Source organism: Manihot esculenta, chromosome 6 (genome assembly GCF_001659605.2).
Source record: "Manihot esculenta cultivar AM560-2 chromosome 6, M.esculenta_v8, whole genome shotgun sequence".
NCBI classification, from domain to species: domain Eukaryota; kingdom Viridiplantae; phylum Streptophyta; class Magnoliopsida; order Malpighiales; family Euphorbiaceae; genus Manihot; species Manihot esculenta.
Window position 1 is genome coordinate 29614858 of NC_035166.2, and position 17069 is coordinate 29631926.

Below are 17069 nucleotides of genomic sequence, written 5' to 3' on the forward strand. Positions count from 1 at the left end.
AAGCTGTTGATTAATTTTAGCATCAGCAATATAAGTTGTCAAAAGATTGTGAGCGACGTACTCTAATGGTATCAGTTTAATCGGTAATCAGTTGGGAGATTTTGTCAACATTAAGTTCAATATAATTCATCAATTGCATCAAAGTAGGCCCTAATTTTAGAAAACCCAAGATTTCCAAGCTAGAGAAATAAAAATTAAAAAGTCTCCTCCTAAATTTCAATAAATGAAATATTATCATTTTCAAAGTTTTATTTATGAGATTTTAATAAAAACAAAAAATTATAACAATTTAATCAATGAATTTGGATGGGAGTGGGGTAGGTTGTTTGAAAGCCAGGGAAGAAAAGAAAACGACATATTGATAATTAGCCACGTGGCAGACAAAGAGCAAAACCTAAGCAAACGTTTCCCATGCGACCACCACGAATTAACGTGTCTTAAATCAGAAAAAATCAAAAGAAAGAAAAAGGTTATTAAAGAGAGAAAACCGCCAAAGGTCCCTGACTGGGTACACCGTACCCTTCTCAACGGCCCCTTATTATTAGTTCCCTTTTTCTTGACAACAATCCAATCTTTCGCGGGGCCCACCTTTTCCACGCTGGCCTTTTCTGGCCCACCAATGTCATCCCTTTTGTCTCTTCCCTCTCCCCCCAGTCCTGTAATCCTGTCCCACACGTGTATTCGTGGACCCCTATTCCCCACCACGTTGTTCGCTGCGTCTACGTGGCTGGCAGATGCCCTGCTGCTTGTCAGTTGTATATTAATATCTCCAACAGCCTTCCTTTTTTCCTTTTTAATTTTAATTTACAGTGAAGGGAAAAAAAAAAAAAAAAAAGAGGGTAAAAGAAGCCAGTTACTACTCATTAGAATGCTTATGCTTTGTTTTACTTTATTTTATATATTTTATTATTTAATTGTATATAAAAAAAAACTAATAATCACCAAAATTTTAATATTTGTATCTATCACTCTACAGGACTCATTATTAATGTTTTGATTCGAGTCTCTCTCTCTACTGATCTTTCTCTCTCTAGACCAAACCAAACCCTAAATAAACCCCACCACACAGCCTTGCCACCTCAATTGCATGCCCCTTTTGTTCATTTCACCACCCCTTGTTGTTCTCTTCTCCTCTAAAAACCAAAGCACTCCAAAACCAACCACTAAGCCAAGAAAGCGAAACGGACACTGCCTTTAAAGAAACAGAGCAGAAACCAAATCCAACGCTTCTTCTTCTTCTTCATTTTCCCATGGCTGTAGAAGCTCGGCATCTCAATCTCTTCCCTCCTCAACTCTTAGGCAACAGGTATTTTTCCTATTTCCCTTCTCTATCTATGCATATCATCATGTATCAATGTGTGTCTGCATCTCAACGTAATCTTCTTCCTTGTTTTCATGAATTTACAGGGAAATAATGAATCACGTTGAAGCAAATCCGAATATCTTCAATACCCATATGGGATATCAGGTTCCATTATCAGGAACTACAACCGAGACACAGCTTCCCATGTACAGCTCTATAATCACGGATTCAATACCTCAAAAAACACCAATCAAATCAGAGAGCGGTCTCACCTACAATCTGCCTATGCCGAGAAAACGCCCAAGAGAATCTATCAACACTCTCCTCTCATACCCGAATTCCCAACCCAACTTGAAGACCGCTTCCCCCTTCTCCTTTCTTGGCCAAGATCTCTCCCTCCATATCGAGCAACAGCAACTAGACGTCGACCGCCTTATTTCCCAACATGTAAGTATATTGAATCAATGCCTTCATTTTAATCAAATCTTTTATAGATATTAATGAATAGTCGGTATTCACTTGTTTATAAATGATGTGATTGTACAGATGGAGAAAGTGAGGATGGAGTTGGAAGACAAGAGAAAGAGGCAAGCGAGGAGGATAATAGAGGCAATAGAGGAAGGGATGCTCAAGAGGCTAAGAGCGAAGGAAGAAGAAATCGAAAAGATGGGTAAATTAAATTGGGCACTGGAAGAGAGGGTCAAATCCTTGTGCATAGAGAACCAAATATGGCGAGACCTTGCTCAAACCAACGAGGCCACAGCCAATGCTCTAAGGACCAACCTTGAACAAGTCCTAGCAGCGCAGGTTAAGGATGAGCGCATCCGGGGCGAAACTGCAGCAGAAATGGACGATGCCCAATCATGCTGTGGCAGCAGCGGTGAAGGAGAAATGAAAAGGTTCTCGGAGCGGTGTATGATGGCAAGTGGGGTGCAGGATAAGGACACAAGCAGGCTGTGCAGGAACTGTAGGAAGGAGGAGTCGTGTGTGTTGCTATTGCCGTGCAGGCATCTATGCCTCTGCACTGTTTGTGGGTCTAGTCTCAATACTTGCCCCATCTGTAAAGCCACCAAGAATGCCAGTTTCCATGTTAACATGTCATGAGTTTACCAAAACACCAGAGAAACAAAAATCCGAAAGAGAAACAGTTTGAAGAAAACAAAATTAAAAATGTTAAATTTTACATCTTTATTTTCTTGGTCTAGTTAGAATTTGATTATTCTTTTATTGCGTTTACAATTTCTTATTTGTTTGTTTTTCTTTCATTTTGTGTTCCCATTATTGCCCATCTGATGATGCCTGATGTACAGATCATTCGGCTTAATTAAAGACGTTGCAAAACCAGAGAGAAATGTTATTTTGTAGGAGAAAAAGCTGCAAAAAGATTTGGCGAAGTATGAATACGGCAAAAGTAGGGAACCGGAATTACAGTGATATAATTTTAAATAATTAAACTTTGTCGAGAATATGGATAAGCAGGCGCATTTTAGCGGAGTTGGATAGACGAGGTTAGTTCGGGCCCTAGGAGTAAACGGAAGTGATGGGGCATTGTGGTGGGGCCCGGCCTCCTAGAGCAGGCATCTACCTGACAGATGGACAGCGATTGGTGAGATGGGCGTAAACTTCACGCTCGTTGAGCAACGCGTGGAGTCAACGAGAATAAGAAAGCGACAGGTGTGAGGCAAAAGCTGACACGTAGGACGCGCGCAAATGTCGCTGTTATTGTGCAGTGCCAGTAGTGGCACTCTTCTCTCTCTCTCTCTCTCTCTCTCTCTCTCTCTCTCGTGCGCTCACCCAAACGCATGATTTGCTTTTATTTTACTTTTTTCTATTTCCTGGTGATGCGCCCATTCACAGTTCAATGTGTTTGGTGCAAAACGAGGTGTTCTGCAAAAAATTTGATTTTTCTTGTTGTTTCTTACCTTTTACCTTATTCTCTTTTCTCCCCATTTTTTGTTTCCAAAAAAAAAAAACTTGTAATTCTCCTCCTTTAATATTTTGACAATTATTTCAAGAAAAATAAAGAAATTTATTGTAAATAAGAAAGGAGATGAGAGTGGGTGGTTGGAGAGGAGGATAGAGGCCCACGAAAAGAGGCAGGAAATGGTAAATAGATAACACCTAAAAATGCTGCTGGAGAGTGTGGCTGTCATCGCTGGGCGTATTCTAGACGACGACGTTGTCATTATTTCAATTTCGTTCGGCTGTGAACCGAAATTATTAAAACAAAAATAAATTAAATTAAATCGTCTGAAAAATCGTGATATGATGATGACGATATATCCAAGAGGTGGCGCAGGTTAGCGTGCAAGTTTGCTGAGAGTTGCGAGGCGAAGCCAAGAGTAGTGATGGGTTGTGTTTTGAAATGAACGAAGCCCGTCCTAGGCACGTTACTTCGCTGCCTCTTTTGTCATTGTCAATAGGGACTATGTCAAAAGCTACCATACCACCTTTGGCCTTTCCCCCCTTCTTTAATAAAAAAAGCTACCCCACCACCTTTCTTTTATTAAAATTTTCATTTGTTAGAAAAATAACTATGATTCAAATTCTTTTATAAAAAAATATTTTAATGTAGCCATGTATTGATATTTGGGTGAAAGTTGAAAATACGTGTTTGATGGATAAAATTCTACATTGTTAAGGCCAAGACAAATTGTTAGGCAGGTTTATCATATAACATTATATGGGAAAGAGATAGACTTTCAACTTTATGTTATATTCTCTAATAAAATTTGCTAATTTATTTTCATGGTGTGTTTATTAAATATTTAATAATTACTAAATGACATATTTATATTTATAATTTAAATTATTTGTGATATTGAATTTATACCGAATACAGGCTGTTTTTATTTATTCACTGATAGGCTGAAATGTTTGCTGCCCATTTGTGAATCATCCTTTCCCATTATTTCCAGTATAATTTTTAGTGCATGAATATTGAAAAGTTGGTCCTTTTTTCTAACTTTAGCACGTCACCTAAATTGTAGCTTTAACCCAAACGTATTTTTTATTTAGTACATATATTTATTTTTCCCTTTATTAATTATATTTAATTTTTGAATTCTTTTTTTTTTTGAATTTTTGAATTCTAGCCTAAAGAGAACTAACTTTTATACATATTTATCTATATTTTTTAACATAAAACGACATACTATCTAATATAATTTAAAAAATAAAATGTGATATATAATAAAATGATTGTCAATGGAGGACTAACAAAAAAAAAAAAAATTTGCACAGAATGATAAGGTGTCAATTCCAATTAAGATAATATTGAATTGGGAATATTAGATGGCCTTCAATAATAGTCCTACCTACATAGAAAGTGTATCCAAGTTGTTTACGAGTCATCTTCAATTCCCATTCAAGGATTTCAGCTTTCAAAATTGTCCACCTAATTAATGTGCTATTTTTCAGAAAAAAAAAAATTGTAGTGTTTGGTTTAGGAGAAAATTCAGCAAGAAAATTGAAAAAAAGAAAAGAAAACATGGAAGTTATCATGGGTCCCACATAAGCACACACAAAAATCCAAAGTTAGCATTTAATAAGGAGAAAGTAACAAGGACAACACAAAAATAATAGGAGATTTTGTTTGTAGGATCCTGTGGCCCACACATGGGCCCCCACCATATCAGGACCATCTGTCCCTTTATGACCGGCATGCCCTCCAATACACGTGAATCGGATTCCCTCCCGGGTTCTTTTCTCTCCTTTTGATTTGTTTTTATTTTATTTCTCTAATTAATTAGGTATTAAAGAAAAGAGCATTGCCCTATTGACTCGTAATAAGTGATAATGATTTTTTATTAATATAAATGCAAAGTTTAAATGGACCTGGCATATGCTAATTAAAAAGATCCTTTTGCCTAGGAATCTAATCAAAACATTTTACTAGAAAAAGAAATGAAGAATGATCCTTAATTTGGTGGGTTTTCTTTATTTTTAATTACCTTTGAAACATCATAATGGCCACTTAGTGGGCATGCTTTTCTGACGTGGATTTTATCAATTGGGATTTTATTACCAATTTTTTCATACCCTAGTTTGCTATTTTTATTTTTATTTTCCTTAATTGTCTTCTTTCCCATTTAATTTCATTTCCCTTAATTCATAATTTTATTGTGATTTACTTGCATTTGCGTGAGAATTACTTGTGATGATTTTTAGCAATAAATTGACTAATTTGTTTTTTTTTGAAAGTTGAAATTTTGTCTCTTTTCTCTTATATATCAAATATAATTGCCGTATGGATTTGTTATTGCCCAAATGGAATATTATTCGAGGGATAGGCGCAATAGTCCAACAAAATGTCAATGCCATAATCAAATTTCAAATTTTCAATATCAAATAGCCCTTAGATTCCTAATTAAATAGTAATTAAACCCAATAATTGTGTTTTTCTAAAAGAAAGAATAATTATGTTTGAATTTATTAAAAAATAAAAATAAAAATAAAAATAGACTAGTTTGTAGAAGATTGAGATTTGTCTTGAAAGTATGGACAATTGACTATATTTTTCCCAGACATAGTTTGGTCCAATTTCAGCTTAATTTACGGTTAATCAATTGAGATGCATTGCTTCAACCAATGGCTACTTGGCTAGTCTTTCAACTATTCTCTATTTGTTTTTTAAATGTGTTATTTATCACATAATAAACAATTGATTGAAACAGATTGGTCCATGACGATGATATTTATAAGTAATAATTTCTTAAGAGACTGTGTTGGTAATTATGATTATTTAAAGAAAAATAAAATTAGGTTGAGTGTCTTATTAAATAATACTTTATCTTTGGCAATAATTTTGGGAGACTTATCTTTTATTTAATTGTACTATATCTTGATAACCTAAGCATGGGAAAATATTTTGCCTTAATATAAACGTATTATTATTTCAATAAAAAAAACAAAGCTCAATTTAATTAATATCAATTTATGGTATACAAGAAATTAATTATTTTAGTATTAATGACATTTTCTTATTCATTGGTGAGGAGGTTGATTATTAATTTATATGTGGGATTGGGCCTAGTGCATAATTAGGACATGGGTCCTATGTTATACAGTGATTAATAAATAATTTTAAACTATATTATATTGAAATAAAAAAATAAAATTAAAAAAAAGGGTATCTTAGGAGATAATAGGGATTGTCAAAATGGGATAAAATATTAATTAGTTAGAAAATGGGGGGTTGAGATGTGCAATGCACATTGGAATCCCAATCTCAAAATCATGAAACCAAACAAATAAATAAATAAAAAGAAAAGGCATGAGAAGGCCACCAAAGCAAAGACATAGAAACACACAATGTCTTGTTGTAGTGAAAGAGAAATGTGAATAAACAAATAAGGCCAAATGGGGGTTTGGTCCTCTTTCCCAATAGAATCACATATCAATTTCATGTGAATTATATTCTTTTGTTTAACATCTTTCTCTTCTTCTGCTATACACTCATCAATAAGACCTCACATGATAGAGAGAGAGAGAGAGAGAGAGAGAGAGAGCTCTTCCTTTAATAAATGCTGGAATTCATCGTCACGTACACATTACGCACTAGGCCAACCAAATTAATGCCGACTATGAAGAAAGTGACACTTGACCCAATTGCAATTTTTAAAGCAGCTTAGGTCCATGCTTGGTGCTTTATTTTTATTATTTTTGTTCACTTGAGCTGGGGTGGGGCTGCCTCGCCTAGTAATATTGGCTTTGCAGTACAAAGCATAGAATATGAATCCCAATCCAAGAGGCAACCATGATGGGAACCCTTCCTTGCTTGCTTTTCTATGTTTGAACCTCATCTCTCTTATATTCTTGTTAAATATAATTTAATTTATATGGGTTTTGATTTTAAGGACCACATATGCTCACGTAACCAACCCATCAAGTTAAGACTTTGATTTCATTTCTAATTAAGTATGATTGTAATGTCTAATGGGATATGTATCAGTAATTTGAATTTACTGAGACTAATATGGAACTCGTTGATGAGAAAATGAATTTCAATTAAAGAATTGGTAAGGATTTTGATTTTAATGATGATGATATCCAAATTTACAATAAAATTTTATTAATTTCAATCTAAAATATAGTTTAGCATTAGTGAATTTTCACAAAAATGAAACTAAAAATGTTAATTATGAAAAATTTTTATCCAAATTCAACCGTTGGCTATGCCTACCATAGTACCATACACCATTAATATTGAAATGGGTAATGAAAATTTAATTTGAAAAGGAAATGGTGGGTCAAGATAAGAATCCACAAACCAAAAATAAAGAAGGCATAAACCATTATTTATTTATTTAAATGTGGGAATTTCAATCACCTGCCATGAGTCTACTTTACGTGGATGGATTTGGTGTGATGGGTGGAGTAATGCTAAAGATAAAGCACATTATTTATTGCAATTTTGAATCTACAAAATCCCACTACGCATGAAACCTTGCAAAAAAATAATAATAATAACTTCAATAATGGTAAAAGTTTTTTTTTTTTTTTTTTTTTAAAAAAAAAGAAGAAGAGTAAAGCAAAGGGGGGAACTATTGTAACTATTCTTTTTCTAGGTTTTGAGAGATTTTGGTGTGGAAGGAGGTTCCCCCACTGGGCATAATATCCATGTGCTATGACTATCAAGTCCCATTCACCACCCCCATTAATGGGGCTTGGGAGATTGTGGTTGCTAACCCAACTCCTCCATCTTTGGTAAAATCATTTCTCTCTCTCTCTCATATCAATTGCCACTTTGTCTAAAGTGCTGCAATAGTTCCTTTTCTTGTCTACATTAGCCACCACTAAAATCAATTCATGTAGCTTGGCAGATGTAAGTGGGGAAACATGATAACTATGGATTTTACATGTGGATGGATAGGATGAAGATTGAAGAGATGTGTGATTGGACTAAGTAATGGGTTAAAATAATATAAAGTGATTCCAAAGAAATCATACCTATCAAGACCATAGAGACATAGATAGATGTGTATACTATGTTTTACATATTTATATATATATATATTTTGCTTTTGAAAGCTTTCACATTCTAGCAGTGAAAAAGACATGAGAAATTCAGATGGGAGTTGAAAGGTGACATTACAAAGAATCAGCCAACACATTGGACCAAATTACACTAAGGAAACATTTGGTAATATTGCCATTATTGAGTGCAATATTATTGTGCCATCAACTATCCATTGCTCATATATACTGTTATTGGCCCTACCAATAATGGACCATCAAAACTGCTTGCTTTAAATTTGGACCCCTTTGGATCATCATCATCATCTCTTCAATTTATTGCTTTTTTATACATGTACAGATCATGGGTAAAGACATACTAATTAATTCTAAATAATAATTATTTATAGACTTTAATCAAAATTGACTTAAAAAAAAGAAAAAAAAGTGATTGTTAATCTACGGTAGGACATCATATCATTAATAGAAAAATTCATCCTTTAATAATTGAAAATCTGAATTTAGGTCATAACATGCCTCAAAAGGCATGACCATTATAGACCTAATTGCTTGACATTCCCTTTTTTTTTTTTTTTTAAAAAAAAATTTCTAGATAGGCCTTAAAAAGAACCCACCTAAATTAGTCACTTATCAATTCACATTACAATTCATGAAGTAGATTTAACTAATTCTGTTCTGCCTAATCTATAACAGCACTGTGGTTGTGTCTGAGTCTGATGTATTAATATTTTCCAACTAGTAATGGAGGGTATTGCAAATCAAGAAGATTACATCAGTTATATAAGATCTTGAACTTTCCATCAATCAACAATTTGGATGGCTCAAATTGCTTTGGAAATGGGAATGCTTTGCTTTCTTTATGAGTTTGTATTTTTTTGACAAGTTGTGAATTTGGATTTTTTTGTACCCATTCTAGTACATCAGATGCCATTGCTTTCAATTGCCACTGTGGACTGCCAGAAGATACACACTTGGGGTGTCATTTCACTTTCTTTCTTCTTTGGCCACTTGAAACAACCATGACTCAATAAATATCATTGGGCCTCAAACTGGGTTCCACCACTTACTGATTATGCATCTGCCCAATTTATAAATGAATGGACTTTGTTGCAGTGACAAGACTTCTCCAGTGTATAATGAGAAGCTGCACAGCCTGTGACTGATCCCACCATCTCATTAGGTTTAAGCCAGACCTGGATGGATTCAGATGTTCAAACAGTGGATTTGCTGTTTGGATTCAGAGAAAGGCATTGGGAAAATAGATTTCACCTTTGTTACCTAAGGTCTCTTTACCTTTAGTGAAATTAATTATTAGTCTAAGAAGCTTAGTTCCTTAATCAGTGCATCAATCATCTGTTTCTTCCCTTCACACTTTGAGATCTTTAAGGATACGTTCCATGTGAGAGGATGTGTTTGTATCTGTGGAAAACATGTATACGAGATCAGAAAATATCCTACAAGACTTGTTCAGTGTAGAGCATGACAAGAACAGATGATGGTTTCCAATGTTTCATAATGCAAAATAAGGACAATCTCATGAATAAACAATAGAAGTGTCGGTGATCTACTCTGCTGGACCTTTATGAGAATTTTCTGATTCATCACTCATGGGAAGGTTCCCACTCTTAACCCTGCGTGGAATTACCATCTTTACAACTGCGGGATGATGGATCAGGCCCATATGGCGAATACCCAAAAAAAACAAATAAATAGAGAATGGAAATCTCCATTAGCATCGACACCTAACAAGCTAGTTATGTGGGCCTCCCGCCAACCCTTCCAACAAGGCTTCTGTGTCTTGTTCATATCCAACGAGGATGATTCTTTTATGCAAAAATAATTTCTTTTTGGGCCAAAGGTAATAATCTATTAGTAGTCGGACACATAGCCCTGGCCCACAAAAGAAAATTTTGGAACCCTAGCTAAGATCCTAACACCCTTAATCCAAGAAAAAAACAAAAAAAAAGCTCAAGGCTCATACAACCCTCCAAACTAATCAAGTAATAAATCGCAACAAAGACACAAAAGTAACAAGTGCTAGATCCCGGAGTTGCCATCGTCACGAATAACGCAAAGCCCTCATAGAGCCAACGACCTAAAACACACAAATCTACAGCAAGAAGCACAGAGCAAGCCAGACAAATCCCTCGCCTAGAGGCACATAACTGCAACACAAAATCACCATAAAAAATATACACAACCCAACCCAAAATGGAGAAAAGGTTCTACTTCTGTGCTGAGGGAAAGAAGCCTTTCATTGTCCAAAAGGGGCAAGAGATGCCACTGGCTGGTAGAAGCAATAGAGTGAGAAAAAGAGAAACAAAAACAAGAGAAAAGGGCATGCGCGTGCATGAAAATTCAATGCTCCGCCGGCCTAGCTCATTTTAATTTTGGAAGCCAAAAAGACCAAGATAAAACATAAATCGATGAAACATGTGCTTTAGATTGCCTTGATAGATTGCGAGAGAAGAGGAGCAACAATTGAAAATTTGTTCAACCACCTTCGAAGTTCTTACCAAAAAGATCATGACATAATTTTACCTTTTGGAACATGCAGAATTTCCTAACATATCATTCTACTATGTGTTAAAATAACAATTGAAAAAGAGTATCAGTCCCATGCACAGATATTCAATGACATAAATACATCAATTGCAGGAGTCTAGTAACTCCCCTCTTCAGGCTTCGGCTCAGATAGACTTGGGTGTTCCAAATATAGTTGCATGCACAAAGGCTCGCTACTCATTGACTTGATTGGGGTTATCAGTGGGGGTTGTCGCCATTGCTTTGTGTCAGTTGGGATCCATAAGTCTGCATGCTGATGCTTGCTTGCACCAACCTCAGGAATGGAACTAAAGTAGGCTGTTATTTCCCACCTACAATCTGGTAAAAAGAGTAAAAATTAACTGATCCTTTTCTAATCTCATTAAACTACTAAAGAATTCTCAACAATTAAGCAATAAGGTAAAGGCTATTGCTGTGTTCACTACCCCGTGGGAGGACTTTGGTAAGAGGCCCTGAGCCAGAAAGTTTCATTAAGAATGACCTAAGGGAGAATTCCAGGTCACTTTCTTCCACCTTCAAGTCACAAGACTGGTTCACTGTGAGCTTGAAAATGAATCTCTCTACTGGGATATTATCTGTGCTAGAAAATATTACAGCCAATCTGTTGACCAATCCCTATTTTTGTTTCAGAAAAAGATACACAACCATCAAAATTCTGCAAAGCATAGTAATCAGAACAAGCACACTACTGTGTCTTCACATGAAACAGACAGAGCAGAGTGAAGCAATCAATATCAATGAGAATTTGATCTATTTAGCAGAAGAGAGCATTTGATAAAGTTCACCTATCCCCCAAATGAATAATTCCAAGTGAAGATCAAAAGAGTCGATATTCCAACAATACAAATTCTAGAAAAGGATTATCACCCAACAGAATTGAATAAAAGAATAGCACAAGTGGAAAAAAAAAAATCCAACCTTTTGGATGAAAGGAAGGAGTCCAATCACAGCAGAGTGAATATAATCTCTGAGCTGCGGGTGTCTAGCTCTCTGCACCACAACATTCATGTACCTCCTCCTCTCAAATGCACCGCTAGGGTATACTCCTTTGAGGAAAACGATTGATGTAATTGCTACCTCTAAGAATTCCACTAATATCCGAGCTCTTTCGTCTGCGATTTTGGAGAGTGAAATTGTTAGAAGAGGGGTAGATATTAGAAGAAAAAGAGCATAGGAACCGAACCTCGAGGAGATTGATTTTCTCTGCGTTCCATGGGCGAGGTAAAAGATCAACAAGAATGCCAGTGTGTTGATCTTTTTTTTTTTTTAATTATTTTTCCCCTTTGAAATTGGAAAATAGGGAAGAAGCTAAGATTGTCAACGACCAGTCGTTTTTTATTTTTCAGTAATGAAATTTCGATTTAGCCCATGGGCCTGAAACTGGGGTTTAGGCCCAACTCCAACGTTATTTCAGTTTATCTTTCTGAAACTTCTCTTTCGTCTTCCCTTCTGTCTAGGGTTTTAGGCATTGAGTATCAGTCACAGGGAGCAATCAATTAACCAGGGAAATGGCGGCTGAGAATGGAGATATGGAAGTGAAGGAATCGACGAAGAAGCAGAAGCACAAGGGAAAGCATGACAAGCCGAAGCCGTGGGACGAGGACCCAAACATCGACCATTGGAAGATTGAAAAATTCGATGCCTCTTGGAATGAAGGCGGCATGCTCGAAGTCAGTTCATTCTCCACTCTTTTCCCTACATACAGAGGTCTCTCTCTCAGTTTCTATTTACACGCCCCTTTGTCATTTTTTATGTGCTTTTTGTAGAAAAACTTCTCTTGCTAGACTTCTTCGAGCTCATTCAGGTCGTTCTATATCGTCTTAATTATGTGTTTTCCATTCCTTACTCAGAAAAATACTTGCAAGAAGTATGGCCAATGGTGAAATCTGCTTTGAAGGAATATGGCATTGCATGTGAGTTGAACCTGGTAAGAATTTACTTTTTTCTTGTTTTTCTGAATTTTTTTTGTATGAATTTTCCATTAATTTCCTTCTACATGTTTGTGTGAATGGGCTTATGTTTCATTGCTTCAGGTTGAGGGATCAATGACTGTTTCAACTACTAGAAAAACTAGGGACCCCTATATCATTGTCAAAGCGAGGGATCTCATTAAGCTTTTATCAAGAAGTGTTCCTGCACCTCAGGTATAATTATCTAGTTCCCCTTTCAGCATTTGCCTGTGTCTGTCTTTCCAATTCTTATTGCTGTGTGATAGTTGTGAAATAATTAAAATTTTGTGCCACTTGTTTTTCTGGAAGTTAGAATCGGTCTAAATTATGACAATTGATTGACTAATGTCTTCTATTCCTTGATGTTAACTCGGTTTTTGATGTGATAGGCAATCAGAATTCTGAATGATGAAATGCAGTGCGACATCATCAAGATTGGGAATTTGGTCCGCAATAAGGTATTGATTGCCTAAATATTTTCATAGTTATTGTAGGTGGATATTTTATTATCTTACTCTTTTAAATTTCTTTTTTTATGCTTTTCTTGAATGTGGGATATAAAATCCTCGTTTTTCATGTCTTGAAGCAGTGAGGAACAGTTTATTTTTAGGTAGTTCTCTACTTGTTAGGTAAATAGAGCTTGAATTTTTTTGGGAAAAAAGAATATCTTTTTGTGAATATTATCTTTTTAATGTGCGGTATCTTGATTATGTACAGAAGTCTGGTGCAAGAACTTAGCCTGAAAAGTTTTGTGGTCTCTGCAATTTGCAATTAACTTGATAATAAAGTCTATCAAGAGCTCATCAAAGTTCGTATTGTTGCTTGCAGGAGCGATTTGTTAAACGACGACAGCATCTTGTGGGTCCAAACTCTTCAACTTTGAAGGTATCTTCAGTTCCTTAGCTGTACCCTTTTTTTTGGAAGCTTCCCTATCCCCATTATTCCAATCCCCTTCCTGTTTGAAGTGAAAACTTGTTAATTTAAAGGGAGCCTGTGTATGGACAAGATAAGCATGCTGAGAGATCATCATTTAGTTCTTTTTACTAGCTTTTCTTACACCATTACTGGGTGCAGGCCCTTGAGATTTTGACAGGCTGCTACATCTTAGTTCAGGTAATTTTTACTACCGATATTTTTCTTTTTCAAACACAAACTTTTTCTTTTCCACCTGGCATACAGTATTGTAAATTTTTTTGAAAATTATCTGTGTGATTGAATAGGGTAACACTGTTGCTGCTATGGGCTCATTCAAAGGTCTGAAACAAGTTAGAAGGATTGTGGAAGACTGCATTCAGAATAAAATGCATCCTGTGTACCATATCAAGGTGCATATAATTCTTCTAGTTCCATCTAGATTGTTTTGGCTTGAAGCCTGTTAACCGTCTCTTTCTCTGTGACTTTCTTGTTGTGTAGATTCTCATGATGAAGAAAGAACTTGAAAAGGATCCAGCACTTAAAAATGAGAACTGGGACAGGTTTCTTCCCAAGTTTAAGAAGTATGATAACTACCTGATTATTCTTCTTCTTTATGTTGTTACAATTAAACTTAAGACTCTTTTATGCCGGCTGCACCTTTACCTTTGATTTACATACAACTTTTTCAGGAAAAATGTCAAACAAAAGAAGGTTAAGAGCAAAGAAAAGAAACCATATACACCATTCCCTCCTCCTCAACCACCTAGCAAGGTAAAAGAACTACGGCTTTTCCCTATAATATACAAGTACCCGGCTAGAGATTCATTCCATTATTGCATCTCTGTTATTCACATTAACCATTTAGATTTTGAAGGAACATTTTTATCATTAGTTTATGTTTTTCCTAAAATTTATTTTGTTTGATCATTAGCATGCTACATTTTGCAATATTTGCAGGTTGATATGCAACTTGAGACAGGAGAATACTTTTGGAGCAACCAGAAGAAACAAGCAAAGAAGTGGCAAGAGAAACAGGAGAAGCAAGCAGAAAAAACAGCTGAAAACAAACGAAAACGAGAAGCAGCATTTATTCCTCCCGAGGTTCTATTCCATAACTCTTTCAGCCAGTTTTACCCATTTTTTCCCTCTTTAATCTTCATGTTTTAGAAATTAGAATAAGCTCAATGATCTCTTTGTAATACTGTAGGAGCCCAAAGAGCAGAATGCTGGTACATCTGAGGTTAAAAGTAATGATGTGGCTGCCATGGCCATCTCAATAAAGGTATATTTCATAAATTAATTCTAACGAAATTCTGTTTGCTTTACATAGAGAGGTATTTTGGAGTGTTGCCATTGCAATTTACTTATTTGTTTGTGCTACGGAAATTTCCTTAATATCAATGAGCTTTCTTTTCTTAACAAAAGAAGAGAAGGTTAACATCTGTTATTTGTTGTGCTGCAGAAAAAATCTAAGGACTTGGGGAAGAAAAAGGCTTATGAGAATATCAATGCAGAAGAATATATTGCTGCATCAGGAGAGTTGCCTATGAAAAAGAAAGCAAAGCGTGTTTAGTCTACAAAGTGCAGCCTTGTGATATTAGTTTTGGCTTGGCTAAGTTGCATGCCATTGTATTCCTTTTTCATTTTTTAAAAGTTTTTGTTGAGAAGCAAGCATGGTTCTGATACATGAAGATGATGACGTGTAGGGACGATCCTGTATGATCCTTAAACCTTTCACTAATTTTTACCCTTGTTAACAAAGTGTACACTAATTTAATGTAACAGATCATATATTCTAGGCGAACACCACATAACGAGTCTGTGTTGTCTTCATCATAGCTTGCCTCTGATGAACGGTACTGGTGCACAGGCCTTTGGAGAGATTCTACTGCGCTTGGTGAAATATTACTCACCCTTATTCAAGACTATAGTTTTTAGACATTCTGCCATCAATTTTCAGGGATTATTTCTGTGTCTTTGCAGACCTGCCCACAAATTGGTTCAACTTAGATTTAGTTTCTAATAAATCTAAATCTAAATTTCCTAATTACTATGAACTAATCAAATTTCATTTAACACGAAATCATTAAGAATTGACTTAAAAGATATTTGTACCTATGTTATTGAGGTGGTTTATCACGTAAGTGTGGAAGATGCACCCCACACTCTTATGTTGATGAGGGGACCTGTGAGAAGAGATTATGAGGAAAGGCTGGACGTTGGTTATACCGATGTGGGTGGTGTTAGAAGTCGTTGCCTCAAATTAGGGAATTAGTGGAGCTCTAATTGAGCCGTCCACAACTTTTACAGATTATTTAGGTTAAAACACAAAAATGGAATTTTGCTCTCCGAAAGACCTTGATAGCGAAGGGACTTGCTAATGAGGCTGCTGCCGTCTTTTTCTTTCGCGTTAATGGACCACAGATTATGTCAAATGTGGCTGCGGAGAGCGTAAGCAAAAAGGATACTTCTTCCATTACATTTATCGATTCGACGATATTGATTCAAGCGTGTCCAATCGTGAGCAAACGAATGGTGAGATTGGAAGGAGTATTGTTTCGCAATTTCTCGACTCTCACGGATGGACTAAAATTTGTGGCTGCCCATTTTGTGTCATTGGTGCTCCTAGTCCTAAGCAACATAACAATCATTGATCCAGCTTTGAGAAAGGTCCGCAGGTTTGGTATTTCAGAAGAAAAACGAGCGCCTTGAGTTCTTAGAATTTATACTTCTTTTATTTGGTACGTTTCATTTTATATAAAAAAAAAATTAAATAAATGTTTATAAAATCATATAAAATTTCATTTTTTTTAAATAATTTTTTTAATTAAAAAAATTTATAATTTCTACTTGTAAATGAAAAAATTAATAAAAAGAAATATTTAAATTGAATCCTTCCAGAATTATTAATTGCAAACTGAGGGAATATAAACATGGGACTAACTAAAGATGTGACCTTGGAAAAAGTAGCAAAGAGAAATCTTTGCAATCTGTGCTGACCATGTACAACAGAGCAGATGGATATAATAGTTCTAGAAGATGATACTATCAATGCTGAGATTCTCAGCAATATGGTCGTTACAAACAATTAATTCAAGGTTGCTCTAGTATTAGGAGAGGAAGCAGAAATGGCGACTCAGTTGCTACTGGCCAAGGAGCCTCGTCAAATTAGCCAGACTTTGATCTGTTCAGAAATATATATATGTATATGTTCGTTTCTACTCTTCCAAAATCATATCATAATTTAGATATATACAAGAATTAAAAAGGCATAAGATTTTGAAAATTATTTATTCACACGACCAATCCTTCATACTCGCGAGCAAGAAAAGCATTACCAAGACATGGAAACCAGAACA

General features: G+C 35.5%; 3 protein-coding genes across 3 annotated transcripts; 2 read left to right on the forward strand and 1 right to left on the reverse strand.

Moving 5' to 3' along the window:
- The first annotated feature begins 1056 nt into the window (after positions 1–1056).
- Positions 1057–2507, forward strand: LOC110618194 (probable BOI-related E3 ubiquitin-protein ligase 3). The gene is made up of 3 exons (XM_021761292.2): positions 1057–1306; positions 1408–1750; positions 1850–2507. The coding sequence occupies exons 1-3, from the start codon at positions 1251–1253 to the stop codon at positions 2405–2407; spliced, it is 957 nt and encodes a 318-aa protein (XP_021616984.1). The 5' UTR covers positions 1057–1250; the 3' UTR covers positions 2408–2507.
- Positions 2508–10700: 8193 nt separating this feature from the next.
- LOC110617635 (DNA polymerase zeta processivity subunit) lies at positions 10701–12184 on the reverse strand. The gene is made up of 4 exons (XM_021760560.2): positions 12030–12184; positions 11765–11958; positions 11272–11461; positions 10701–11164 (listed from the first exon to the last, which is right to left on the reverse strand). Exons 1-4 carry the CDS (start codon positions 12058–12060, stop codon positions 10944–10946), a joined length of 636 nt encoding a protein of 211 aa, XP_021616252.1. The 5' UTR covers positions 12061–12184; the 3' UTR covers positions 10701–10943.
- Positions 12185–12278: 94 nt separating this feature from the next.
- LOC110617634 (KRR1 small subunit processome component homolog) lies at positions 12279–15519 on the forward strand. Its single transcript, XM_021760559.2, has 12 exons — positions 12279–12553; positions 12697–12773; positions 12880–12990; positions 13185–13253; positions 13624–13680; positions 13870–13908; positions 14016–14120; positions 14209–14291; positions 14400–14481; positions 14668–14811; positions 14918–14992; positions 15173–15519. The coding sequence occupies exons 1-12, from the start codon at positions 12355–12357 to the stop codon at positions 15281–15283; spliced, it is 1152 nt and encodes a 383-aa protein (XP_021616251.1). The 5' UTR covers positions 12279–12354; the 3' UTR covers positions 15284–15519.
- Positions 15520–17069: the final 1550 nt, after the last annotated feature.

Coding starts and splice junctions, on each gene's coding strand:
- LOC110618194 (XM_021761292.2), top strand. CDS start 1,251: ATGGCTGTAGAAGCTCGGCATCTCAATCTCTTCCCTCCTCAACTCTTA. Junction 1,307..1,407: donor CCTCAACTCTTAGGCAACAG/GTATTTTTCCTA, acceptor ATGAATTTACAG/GGAAATAATGAATCACGTTG. Junction 1,751..1,849: donor ACCGCCTTATTTCCCAACAT/GTAAGTATATTG, acceptor GTGATTGTACAG/ATGGAGAAAGTGAGGATGGA.
- LOC110617635 (XM_021760560.2), bottom strand. CDS start 12,060: ATGGAACGCAGAGAAAATCAATCTCCTCGAG. Junction 11,959..12,029: donor AGAAAATCAATCTCCTCGAG/GTTCGGTTCCTA, acceptor CCAAAATCGCAG/ACGAAAGAGCTCGGATATTA. Junction 11,462..11,764: donor TCCTTCCTTTCATCCAAAAG/GTTGGATTTTTT, acceptor AAACAAAAATAG/GGATTGGTCAACAGATTGGC.
- LOC110617634 (XM_021760559.2), top strand. CDS start 12,355: ATGGCGGCTGAGAATGGAGATATGGAAGTGAAGGAATCGACGAAGAAG. Junction 12,554..12,696: donor TCTTTTCCCTACATACAGAG/GTCTCTCTCTCA, acceptor TTCCTTACTCAG/AAAAATACTTGCAAGAAGTA. Junction 12,774..12,879: donor TTGCATGTGAGTTGAACCTG/GTAAGAATTTAC, acceptor TCATTGCTTCAG/GTTGAGGGATCAATGACTGT.